General features: G+C 39.1%; 1 protein-coding gene and 1 long non-coding RNA gene across 3 annotated transcripts in view; both read left to right on the top strand.

Annotated features, from left to right (window-relative positions):
* The first annotated feature begins 65 nt into the window (after positions 1-65).
* Positions 66-10,967, top strand: LOC122656798. The gene is made up of 3 exons (XR_006332169.1): positions 66-77; positions 2,050-2,061; positions 10,717-10,967. It is a non-coding gene; the product is annotated as an uncharacterized LOC122656798 (long non-coding RNA).
* The window catches only part of LOC122656783 (FCS-Like Zinc finger 8-like), a 16,096-nt gene continuing 5,985 nt past the window's right edge, over positions 3,198-13,308 (top strand). The window contains exons 1-4 of one of the 2 annotated variants that reach the window (XM_043851444.1): positions 3,198-3,318; positions 3,441-4,333; positions 4,500-4,607; positions 7,058-7,062. In XM_043851444.1, the coding sequence (XP_043707379.1) occupies positions 3,489-4,333; positions 4,500-4,605 (951 nt within the window). In that variant the 5' untranslated portion in view covers positions 3,198-3,318; positions 3,441-3,488 and the 3' untranslated portion in view covers positions 4,606-4,607; positions 7,058-7,062. Of the gene's footprint in view, positions 3,319-3,440; positions 4,334-4,499; positions 4,613-7,057; positions 7,063-13,308 lie in introns of those variants that run through there. The other variant, XM_043851436.1, reaches the window with a different exon arrangement.

The raw sequence follows: 13,308 nt of genomic DNA on the forward strand, positions 1-13,308 counted from the left end.
CGCCTGTTAAGATTATGGATGAATTATTAAGATATTATTTTCAGCAAGATAAAAAGAAATGGTTATTCAAAGAAAGAGTTTGTATTATTTCAACATACTATATAAGCTCAACATTATCTATAAATAGATTATGTATTCACTAACCCCTAATAGGTGTTAGTGAATCACATATAATATGTAAAAGTACTATGCCAGCTAATTATGCAATGAAAAGGAACAAAATTATAAGCCATGGTGGTTGTAAATATATATATATATATACTTTTTTATTTTTTTTTATTTTTTTATTTTTTGAGGGGGGGTTGGGGGGAGGGGGTAGCATTGTAAATTGCAATTCAATATTGCAACTAAATAGTATCAATTTTTTCACCTAAAAAGAAATAGCCTCAAATATAGAAAAAATGAATTGGACTTCCAAAAACTACTAGTTGTGAAATGGAGGGAAAAAAAAAATTAATTAGACTTTTGAGGTTACAATTCAATTTCACAACCAATTAATCTCTTTTCACCACCAAAAAAATAAAAATAAAAAAATAAAAAAATTTCTCAATATAAAAGAGGAACTCGATGTCTTATTGCGTCATTTAAGATGAGATTGTTTTTACAGACAATTTTGTTATGTAACAAGTAAGATGAGATTGAAATTTTGTGGATTAGTAGAATTCCCTTATTCACATGTCAAGTTTTAGCGGTGGTGTAAAGGTGTTAAAGTTATCCCTAAATTGATCGAAACAATTGAAATGAACGGTTCAGCCTTGACCAAAAGGAACCTTTTATTTATTTGATTTTTCGTTGGTTTTAATGAAACGGGTAGAAACCAAAAACAGGACGGATCGACCGTAGCCAAAAGCCCGGTTCGACTGGACAAAAAAATTATAGCAGACCGATAATAACCTATTAAAAAAATCAATAACCCAAAACAAACAAGATTTTCCCATTACTTTCTTTATATAAAACAGAAAACGATAATAGATCGGATCAAAACCAACTAAAACAGAACATTCTTGACGGTTTAGTTTCAAATTGACCCATTAACATACTACAACCCAACCACAATTAAACCAAACCAACCAACCAGTTAACTCCCTTAGGGAGTTAGGGTGGTGTATCAGTGCAAACCACTCAAAAATCTAGTACAGAGTACAGAGTACAGAGTACAGATTACAGACTACAAAGTGGTATAAGAAGGGTAGCCAACATGGTTCGTAATCTCGGATCGGGATCATCTGGCCGAAGCCGATCCCAAGATTAAATCGATCTGGCAAGGTATTCCTAGATCGTTCATTGGATCTGTCAATTCGGTTGGATTGGCCAATCCGATCTGATACTTGTCATTTCGACCCTTTTGTTAAATTTTTTTATCAATCTGTACCGATTTTTAGTATTTTATTAATATTTTTTTACCAATCAAAACCAGATCTAGTAAAATCTAGATTTTGATCATTTTTGACTGATCCAAGTTGATTTTGATCAATCCAGATCAATATTGGATCGGTATCAACATTGACAGATCCAGAGTCCGATACCTGGATTACGAATATTGATTTGGATCGATCAAAATCGATTTGTATCCGTAACAAATGACCAAAAATCAGATTTTGTTCGATCCATTCTTATTATATCAGCTAGTATCAGTCAGTAAATATATATTTTTTCTTTTTTTTTTTTTTGAAAATTTAAAGTACATAAAAAAGTCACAGCGATTATCGATACGATACAGGCAAATTGATCAATCCGGACTGATCCAATCCCGAGATTTCGAACTATTTTGGAATCAACTGATCTAATCCCGAGATTTAGGTGATTCGGCCGAGTTGACGGATCCAGCGAATGATCCATTAATACCTGGCTAGATCATTCTAGGCCGATACCGATCCAATCAAGACGAACCATGCTACCCAGTAGCCATTGAGAAGATTCCACTGTAAACCAGATTGCAGGAAATTTTAACTAGTTAAAAAAATAAAGAGGAAATCAGCTTAGAGAGGGAAGCCGGATAGAGCAAGCCGAGTTGTGACTTGTGAGTGAAAGGTAGAGGAAGAGCCGAAGAGGAGAAGAAGAGTGAGGAGTTAAAAGCCCCATCCCCCCCTCCCCATCAGCCATCAGCTAATGATGGCTCAGAAACGAGACTGGAGTACGGACGATCGAAAATGGACGTAGCGTATCGTCAGCCTTGGAGTTACAGTACTGTGAGTTTATATTCCTATTCAGTCATGAAGAAGACAGAATCACAGTCACACAGAGGGAGGAGAGCCTAAACTGGAAGACGAAGATCCAAGAAAAGGACTCCCAAGACTTCAGAGTCCTTACTTCTCTTCCACAGTGAGAAAGAGAAGGCAAAAACAAAAAAAAAAAAAAAAAAGAAAAAAAAAGGGGGTATTGAGCTTTCAGCCTTTGTTGCTGTCAAAAACCGCCATGACCAAACTGCCATTTTTAGCAGCGGCGGTTTTATCCAACCCCCTGTTTTCCATGCACACGCGTCTTTAAATCCTTACAACAGCCGTTCACCCACGAGTTCTTACCTTCTTCCTTCCCCTCTCTCCCTCTCTCTGTCTCTCTCTTTCTCTCTTTGTGAATTAATGGCGACCTTGCAGAGCTGAAGCCAGAGATTAAGTAAGAAAGCATAAAAGGGAGAAGAACGAATACACGCCGAGGAAAAAAAACAGAGAAAGAGTGAGAGAGGGGAAACCAGTCCAAACCAGTGTTTTAGTTTTGTTTTTACTTTGATTCTCATGTTTCTGCTTTTTTTTTTTTGTTTATGGGTCTTGTCTGCATCTGGGTTTTGAATCTTTTCTAGACGGGTAATGGTAAGAACTGTTCTAACTGAAATACGGAGAAAGAAACAAACAGTAATAAAGGCAAAGGAGAAGAGGAAATACAAACAAACATACAAACTTTTACTTGTTTACCTGTCGATGCACGGCAGTTTCTTCCTGTCTGGTTTTGATCATGAACCTTGTTTGTTTGTGTGCTTTGCTTAAGAAGAGATTTTTGTTTGAAGAAAATTACTAATCTATCGTTTAAAGAGAAACAGGAAAAAGGAGAGGTTTTTTTTTTGTTATTTGTTTCGTTTTTGTTTTTTTTTCCCCTTTAATCTGCTTTGATCATGGAAGTTTTAGAGGTTTAAAGAGAAGAGATTCCATTTCAGGTTTTCTAGTTTCTGGGTACTGGGTAATAAAAAGCATAAAATTGAAATTCCCAAAATTGTTTTTTCTGTATGTTAAGCGGTGCTGGAAGTCAGTTTTGCCAATCTTAACTTCTCTGTTTCATGGTGGGTTCATGGGTTCAATGGTTTCTGTAGGGTCGCAAATATTGCAGGTGAGTTCTAATTCGAAATCATGCTCTCTCTTTCACTTGTTTCTCTCTTCAAGGAAGAGGATGAAGAACAATTAATTTAAAATCTAATGTTTTCTTTATTTTCCATTTTTTCTGCTTCACAGGGGAACAATAAGTTTGGGAGAATCCAATAGAATTCGATAGACGAAGCGATGCTTAGGAAGAGATCCAGATCAGTGACCAGTAAGCAAGCTCTCATGGCTGATCATGCCTCTCTCCCATCACCGACGGACAGATACATGAGACATGCTTCGTCTTTCTTCAGTTCTCCAAGGCACTTTACAGGTTTTACTGTAAAGGGTTTTTCAGAGACGGATGCAGTGGTGAGCCCAACTTCAATTCTTGATATTAAACCATTCTCTGGTCCTGGAACTCCCACTTGGTCCGACAGAAGCATTACCAAATCCCTAGAATCCAATCTGGAGAACAAGCATCCATGGGAGAAACTAGAATCAGGAGGAGTTGGGCTTGGTCTTGTTGATGCTCTCAATGATGATAAAACTAACAAATTCTCCAAACCTGATAGCCGAATGGTTTTGTTTGGATCACAGCTGAAGATTCAAATTCCTCATCTCCCACCGTCTGTCCTTTCCCCAGCGGAATCCCCCAAATCTCCTGCAGATTTCGGCATCAAGACTCGGAATTCTCAATTGGGTTTTTTCTCTCCATGTTCAGCGAAAAAATCTCCATTTGGGTCTGTGAATTCAGGCCTTGAAACTCCTGCTACTCCCGGGGTTTTTACGGGTTGTCTCTCTGCAAGTGAGATGGAGCTTTCAGAGGATTATACTTGTGTCATCTCCCATGGACCAAACCCTAAAACGACACACATCTTTGATAACTGCATTGTGGAAAGTTGCTGTGGAGTTGTTGGGTTTTCTGCTTCAAGAAAGGAGAATTATTTCTCGGATCGGTCACGTTTCCCCTCAGAAAATTTCCTCAGCTTCTGCTACGCATGCAAGAAGAATCTAGGACAGGGGAAAGATATCTACATGTACAGGTTAGTCAATTTTGTTCCTCTATATCTCTGATTTTCTTTTTAAAATCTAAAGTTGGGAAATTTTCCAAAATGAAATTGTTCTGATTCTTGTGGGTTCCTTTTAATTGAGCCTCTATTGTCTCTGGATTTACATGGAATTGCTTGAAGATCGTAACTTGTGTTTCAGGGGAGAGAAAGCGTTTTGCAGCCGTGAATGTCGCTACCAGGAGATGTTGTTCGACGAGGGAATTGAAAAGCCTGAATTGGATGAAGACCTTGGAATCTGTCCTTGATTCTTCCAATCTCTTCTCTCTTTCATCTCTGTTTCTGTGTTCTGCAACTTGAAGGAGTGGTTAATTTTGTAAATTTTGAATTTTTATATTTACCGGTATCAATCTAAACTGTCAATCAATCCAAAGAATGGAGAGTAAGTAGATCGAGTTAATTCGAAGATAAATGGATTAAACGAAAGACTCTGCTTGGATATCTTTTCTACTGTTCATGTAGATTTTCTTATTTCCTCAATTGTTCTTGTGAAAAAAAAAACTGAGAAGCTTGAAATATTGTGGAGATGGATTTTGGTAGTGATTACTGAAGGAGACTGTGATATGGGTTTTATCCATAGTTGATGATTAATGTGATATGGGTTTTATCCATAGTTGATGATTAATGATGAACCTTGCCATTATCTTTCTTTATTTTATACACTAATTATTAATCATCGTCATTCATGGCGATTCTCCTTTTCCTCTTATCGTTTCTGCTTCTTAGCATCTGGCCTAAAAGTTTTCTGAAGATTATTATTTTGTCACTTCTTTGATGTAAACCTTCGATTATTTTAGAGTAGTAAATCCAAACTAATTAAAGAACTGTTATAACTATCGGTCACCACCGATACTGATATGATAAGAATCAGGTCGTAACGGATGTATTGGGTCTGGAATCTATGGTATTGGACTATTCAAAAACACACATTTTAACTTAGGGAACGGTCAAAAATGATTAAACAAGTGCGACATCACACATAAAATTTTGAGATACGCTCGAAAAATGGTGTCTTACACGGATCCGTGGAAGGCTCAACAAATCCGTGGAGAGCCCTAGGCTTCCTCTATAAATAGGAGACGGGAGGGAGGGGGGGGGGGGGGTCATTCGTACCTTTTGTTTTTTATGTGAAGTTCTTGCAAATTTTTCTCTTCAGGTCTCCTCTGCTTCTCCTTCTTCTCCAATATTTTACTATTTTTGAAGTGAACATGAGTTCCAAGAAACGTTCGTGCCCCAGCAAGTGGGAGTACAGAATCGGGGATTCGAAGCATGCTGAGTTGAAGGCACCGTGGTACCACGGGAGTATCCTTCGACACTTGGTGAATCATATTTGCGGGCACATCATGGAGGATGATGCAAGTCGTACTTACTTCAAAATTTACATATTTGCCCGCCCTTCCTTTACTAAAAGGAAAATTGTATGTGCTTGATTCTTGTGTGATGCTTTGCATTGGCCTGCCATTTTTATTTTTTTTGTATCGTTGTATGTAAGATGTTGTCTCACAACTATGATCCCTGATCTTCTACTTTAATGACCTCGCATATAAATTGTTGCCCTGCAAATTGTGATCCTTGATCTTGTACTATTTATGCCCTCGCATATGAATGTTGCCATGCAGATTGTGATCCCTAATCTTGTACTATTTATGCCATTGCATATGAAATGTTGCTTTGTATCCAAGATTCCTAATCTTGTATAGTTTATGGCCTTGCATATGAAATGTTCCTTTGTATCCAAGATTTCTAATCTTGCATAGTTTATGCCCTTGCATATGAAATGTTGCCTTGCAAATTGTGATCCCTGATCTTGTGTTTTTATGCCCTTGCATATAAATGTTTCTTTGTATCCAAGATTCCTAATCTTGTATAGTATATGCCCTTGCATATGAAATGTTGCTTTGTATCCAAGATTCCTAATCTTGTATAGTTTATGGCTTTGCATATGAAATGTTCCTTTGTATCCAAGATTCCTAATCTTGTATAGTTTATGGCCTTGCATATGAAATGTTCCTTTGTATCCAAGATTTCTAATCTTGCATAGTTTATGCCCTTGCATATGAAATGTTCCTTTGTATCCAATATTTCTAATCTTGCATAGTTTATGCCCTTGCATATGAAATGTTGCCTTGCAAATTGTGATCCCTGATCTTGGGTTTTTATGCCCTTGCATATAATGTTTCTTTTTATCCAAGATTCCTAATCTTGTATTATTATACTCGTATTAGGGCCCACCTAAATACAAGAGATACAGATTTCCTAAACGGGTACGGAGTTGGTACTCGACTCTTTGCTCTAAAGTAAAAAGAGCGCATCGAGAGGGCGGGTTTTAAACATACCGCCTCATTGGATGTCCGAGCTACTGATCCTGTTGTCGTGCGCCTCCTTTCTGAGCTTTGGTGGCCAACAACCCATACTTTCACGGGGGAGATGACCATCACCCCCTATGTTTCCATGCACTGACTAGGCTTCACTTTAGGGGTATTCCACCTTTGTTGGTTGATGTAGTATTTCCCCTAGTTTAGGGACTATTGAGGACTTGATCGGCATGCCAGTCGCAAGTCAAATTAATGATCTCTCTTGTCAGCTTGAGAACCTACTGGGAGAGCAAAATAAATATTCTTCGATGTTTCTCCATTGCGAACTCTGGATCAACTCGCTCGGAGCTTCCTACTTTATATGATTGGACAGCTGTGCTTTTGCAACTTGTCTGCAGAGATGCCAGCGGAATTTGCCCGCTTCTTTGTCACTTTCGAGCGTGTCCAAGAGTATGACTGGGCTGACACTGCCTACGCTCATTTTCTACAGATGATGGATCTTCTTCCCCTGAATTCCATCAACTTGAATGTCCGGCTTTTATCACTCAGGTATGCTCTTTTATACCATAACTAGCCTTTTCCTTCCCTTTTTTTGTGTGATGATATTTGTTCTCTCTTTTGCAGGCATGGGCCTATGAGCATCTGGGGTTCCTAACTTCGGAGTTGAAAAGGGAGAATTTGGCTTACTTCCCTCGCACTTCCAGGTCGGGAGTAGACAACTCTATAAAAGGTAATGCCAAGGTTTCCATGGCTACTGCGAGGTAGTACTTGAACAACCTCGACCTCACTTTGGTAAGAATCCCTTGCTTCTTTTATTATGCAGATCTGTTTCCCTTGAAACAACTTGTCTTTTGACTTTTGATTTATAGGTTCACTGGCATCCTTTCGATAATGTCATTTTCCCCGATCAGGAAGAGGAAGAGAAAGTCGAGAGGCTAACTTGCCAGCGAGTTCTCTTTAAGGGTATAGATGGCTATGCCTGGTATCTAGTAGAGCGTGTCTACCACCAGTGGCCAGGATCGATGATTCGCATTGTTTCTCAACCTCCCCCTGATTTGATGCATGAGCTAGAGCATCTTAAAGAAGAGGATAGGGCCATTCATCTTGAGGGCCTCGATGCTCAGGAATTTCTTGACCGGACGGCCAGCTACTAGGGAATGCTAGATCATGCTTCCATAAACCTTGATCTCCTTTGACATTTTCATCTTTTCCTTTGTAGTACCCCGATCCATCCTCGGATTTTCCAATAACTCCATCTATCGATCCCATGATGAGTACAACGAGTAGTACTGCATCAATCGACCCCTTGGGCAGGACTGGGGCTCCTCGACCATCTCCTGATTATAGGCTGGCACACGCTAGAGATCAGATCCCTGGTTTCCCTAGGTGGTCCGTCTTTGATGCCTGTGCGCCTAGGATGTCCATGATACTTCCCAACACTACCATTAGTGATGAGATGCTGGGAATACCGATTCCCTATGATTTTGTGAGAACCCTTTCCTCTTTTCTTTTAGCTATTGCATTTTGAATCTCTTATTTATGTGCATTGCTTCATTGTAGGTCCATGTCACTCGATACAATGAGATGAGACGGATAATTGAAGGCTTACAAAACTTGATTTTTAACCATACTCACACTGTGCAAGCCCAGGTAAGCAACTCCCTGGATACTGAGTTCAATATTTTTAAGGAAAAATCATTAGTAAACAGAGAAATCTCTTGCAGAATGTTAAGATTGGTGCCCTGAGGGACCGACTGATGGTTCAATCTAGAGAGATGGGCCGAATCAATGCTACCTCAGCTCAATTCAAGAGGGAAACCATGCACCTCGTGGGAGAGAACGCGCATCTAAAGGGAGAAAATGATCGTCTGCAAAATGAGCTATATCTAGCTTGAGGAGACACATGACCTAGTCATGCAAGGGAGCATCGCTTTCCCACCTCAAATGTACTAACCCATCGGTCCGATGATGATGATGACTCAGAGGAAGGAGAAGAGTAGTAGGCCCTGAAGGCCTTTCTTCACATATCTTTCATTTCTCTGGGTTTTTTTTTTTATTTTTTTATGATGCAAAACAGTAAGGTTTAATTTCAAAATCCCTAGGTTGTATGAACAATTATTTACTTGATCATGACACAATTCCACCTTAGTTCTTTCTTTCAATTTCTTTATTTTGCTTCTTGCTACTAGTAAGGACCAAAAAGGATGGAAAGTAAAGAATGATAGGGAGGTCAAATTTGTAGAGAAAATTTTGTGAAGATGAAACTCTCCTAAACAAAGTACAAGGCATTGTTCGGAACATAATCACCAGATCAAAATTACACCATAAATTTCAACCATAGCTCACCCAATAGTCCCACTACTTGGCTTGTCAGTTCTTCAGGATACCTAAAATTTGTCAACCCTGTTGGCTCACCTTGAGAGAGCTGATACTGTCAAAGCACTCGAAGAGGTGAATAAAAGATCGTATGAGTCAAACCCATCAATTTCACATAATTACATCATTGAGTCTTCATCAAAGGGGCATCTGTCCTCCACCAGTGATAGTTCCATTGGATCTTCTCTATTGTTCTCCTTTGGAGATACTGTTTCCAATTTTGAATTCCCTGGAATTCCTCTGTCTCTCTTTTCTTTTGAAAATGTATTGTTTGAAGTGGATAACATGGTATTGGCTTCAAAAGTTGTAACCTTTCCATTACCCAGATTTGGAACACTGTCGGGGATCCCATATAATGGTCGACCCCATACTTCTGAGAGGTTCGCATGACATCAAAGCCTCTAAAAGTCTCCGCTAGAATAGTTGGTACGACATCACACCCTTCCTTAAGTTGTATGACCACCTCTGCTATAACTAGGAGCACACCTCTTTTGGGAGTTCTCAAAAGATATCTCCCAATCATGCAAAAGATATATGCAATTCCTTTGTGCTTACATTGCAATCCTTCTGCCTTCCTTTGTCCAACAAAAGTCTTGGCTATCTTCAAAATTTGAGTAAATTACTCGCCCCTCCCCTCGATTATGCTTGAATGATAGTCCCCTCCCCTGGGTATTGAGTAATAACTCTCCCCTCCCCTGCATTAATAAGATTCTATCAACCGTACCCATTCCGTTAAAAATGGCTGTTAAGTGATGACATCACCCAAAATATTTTCATTTAAACCCCAAAATGCCCTTAATTTTCTAATATACCAATAATACCCTTTGTGATATACCAATAATACCCCTTAATAACAATAGACAAAATGACCTAAAATCTCTTCTTCCTTTCGTTCCAACATTCCATGGGTACTGTTTGTTTGGCTCTTTCTTTTTCCCCATCCATGAGCTAAAGTCCCAAATCCTCTGTTCGCCTCAGCATCTCCATCTCCATCTCCTCTACAACTCGGTGAAGCTAATCTAAGGCTCGACAAGCAAGTAACAAGTACACTTCTATCTGTTCTTCTTTCCTCTTACTTCTTCTCCCCCTCCTCCGGCACTGGCAGTGAGCCAGTTACAGAATTTTTGTTTCTGCTTCTTATTTGTTTCAGGCACATTATTTTTGCGGATTTCATCTTTTTTTTCATAAATTAACCAGAATTTTTATTACTCCCCCCCCTGATTTCATGTTTAAGTGCCTAAACAACTTGGCGACGATCTCTTAGGACTTAAAAAATCGCCTTGTCGTGTGAGAAGCGACGACGCTTGACAACTCCTGTACCAATTTCCTTAAGCTGGAACTCCACCGTAGTCATCGTTTTCCTCTCCGTTATTATCATCAATTGCTTCTTCACCCTCTCCATTGCTCATTCTAAGATCAGCAGTACCCCTCTCGTCTTCTTCTTCCGCTCCCTGTTTCTGAATCGACGCCATTTCCATCCACCCCAAGCTGAACCAACCAACACAAGATAAACAGAACCCACAAACGGAAAAAGAAATTTATCCTTACCAAACCAAGTTTTCCCTCGGAGATTTTTCGTTGCAAGGTAGGAGAGAAAAATATAAATGGGATGAAAGAAAAAAAATTTGGGTTCCTTTGACATTGAGGAGATACCAAAGAAAGAAAAAGATGTTAACTATAACGTGCTTCAATCAATCAATCTACAAGAAGGTCTTCTTCAAAAGGCGCTCTCGCTCTCTTCTTCTTCTTGTTAATCCTCTTGTCTTCACTAACACGGAGGAGACACAGAAAGATTGAACTTTTATCCATAGAATTTTGCCTTACAATAATAATAATGAAAGAGGGAAAAGGGCAGAGAGAACAAACCCTAAGAAAACAACCTTTTAAGTTTTATCCCTTCTCCAAGTTCCAGCTCCAACCTTGAATAGAGACTTTTCCTCCCCCCCTCCCAATTTCCTACTGTACCAATTTTCTTTAAAAAGATAATGAATTTCTATGGATTTCAGATTACTTCTTTAATCATGGCTAATCTGTATTGTACTTTGCTCAATACACACTGAAAAAGAAAATATTTAGGGTTATGTACTCCCCAAAACAATGTTCTCTTGAAGCTCTTCCGTTGTGGTCATATTCGTGTTCACGTTGAGGGGAGTTGCAGGTCCAAGCCTATTTGGGAGGAGAGTTGCAGGTCCAAGCTGAGGTCGGAGGTGGGGGTTGCAGGTGGTTTGAGCTCCTCAACTTCGACTTTCCCTCTTCCGAGGGTTGAAGACGATAGGGAAAGGAGAAAGAAGTAGAATGAATAGAATGTTTGGGTACCCAATCCCAATGCTTTAACACTTAACTCTGGAGGGTAATATGGTCTTTTTAAAACATGTAACTCTTAGAAGGTAATATGATCTTTTTAAATACTTAACTCTCATAGGGTAATATGGTCTTTTCCTATCACTTAACAGTCCTTTTTAACGGAATGGGTACGATTGATAGAATCTTGTTAATACAGGGGAGGGGAGAGTCATTACTCAATACCCAGGGGAAGGGTTTGTCATTAGAGCATAATCGAGGGGAGGGGGGAGTAATTTACTCTCAAAATATTTACCTTGCCATAATTCATTACTTGTTTGACTTCTTTCGAGGTCCACCTGAAGAATTTCTACAAAACCTCTGAATAATCATCTCGGAATGGGGGGCAAAACAACCTTCCTGGTGTAGGAGAAAACATGCAAGCTTTGAATTCTTCTATAGTCGGTGTCATCCCAACTCCACCAAACTTGAAAACATGGGCACTTGAGTCCCAGTATTGATACTGTCACATCCCACTTCCAAAGTGGAGGAAGTGTAATGGGGATACTTACCATTACCCTACATCGCCCGCCAGGATCACAGATACAATACCATAGCAGCACAATCATCGATGAAAGTCAAAAGAGTCAGTGGAAGACTTGATTCATAATATAATAAGATCATTATAATTAGGGCATCTAAGTGATAAGATTACATAATTCCGAATTATTCCAAATGTATCAAAAATGACACCCAATTGTAAAGCAAAAGTAAAGTATGTAAGTTTTTACAGAAAACCATCAAGTAGTGTCACTGTAAGTGCACACATCACAAGCATAACCAGGATCCTGATCCTCGTACTCAGGATCCCACCACTCTTCCGCCACTGAAGAGGGAGCGTCTTCACAATCCATGGCCGCATCACCTGTGGGGACATCGAAGAAGAGGCACACACGTGGTGTGAGCTTCACTAAGCTCAATGAGGGATGGAGACATGCAAACACACACAAGAAATATGATGCGGTGCACATTAGGATCAAAATATATTTATAATCAAAATATAAACAACAAAACTAAGTCATTTGGTAATGTGTTGCTGCAACACATTAGGATGTATCACTAGTCCCCGCATGCGACCTGGGTCAACCAGTGATACAACCCTAGTTGCGAGTGGGAGCTTGCCAATCCCCGCATGCGACCTTGGTACTTCCCAACAAACCCTGTTAAACCATGTCAGTCTCAGAATAGCCTCGATTAAAGAAAATAAAAGAGATAAAGATAATGTGATTTTCAAAGAAAACCTGTTTTAAAAAACCTCCTGCTTCTCCCTTCTCTTTTCAAAACTCAAGCCAAAAAAACCATTGAAGAAAATCATATTCGAACAATGCTTCTGTAGAGAGGAGTTTTTTTATTTCAAAAGCAAAACTTTGATTTCAAAATGAAAAAAAAAAAAAAACTTCTTTGATTTAAAAAACATCCGGCTTTTTAGGATATTTTTATTATTATTATTTTTTTAACCTTATCTAAAGGCCTCCACGGATCCAAGGAACCTCCCTTGGGTTCTACGGACCCATGGACGTTACAAGGATCCTTGGAAGCTCAGGCTGATCCATGTAGCTTGAAATGGAATCTTTTGCCAGTTTTTGGTGTTAGTCTGCTGTTAGTTATTGGTGTGAAAGGACTATTTTACCCTTGTACCAAAACTAAATGTACAATACTACCCCTTCCTTCATCTTCAACATTGGTCAAGGGTAGTTTAGGGATTTAAATTTATTTAACTAGCTGACATCATCCCTTAATAGCATAAAACTAACAGTAGAGACTAATTTGTCATATTGGGATTTAAACTAGGGGTGATTTGAGTTTTTTCAAAAAATAGGGGGTGATCTGAGTTTCGTTACAAAATTAGGGGGTGACGTGTAATTTATCCTAACAAAAAAGTTGGGAGTGAGTTGGCATGGTGAGGAGAAAAAGAGAAGA

This window comes from Telopea speciosissima, chromosome 1 (genome assembly GCF_018873765.1).
Source record: "Telopea speciosissima isolate NSW1024214 ecotype Mountain lineage chromosome 1, Tspe_v1, whole genome shotgun sequence".
In the NCBI taxonomy this organism is placed as follows: domain Eukaryota; kingdom Viridiplantae; phylum Streptophyta; class Magnoliopsida; order Proteales; family Proteaceae; genus Telopea; species Telopea speciosissima.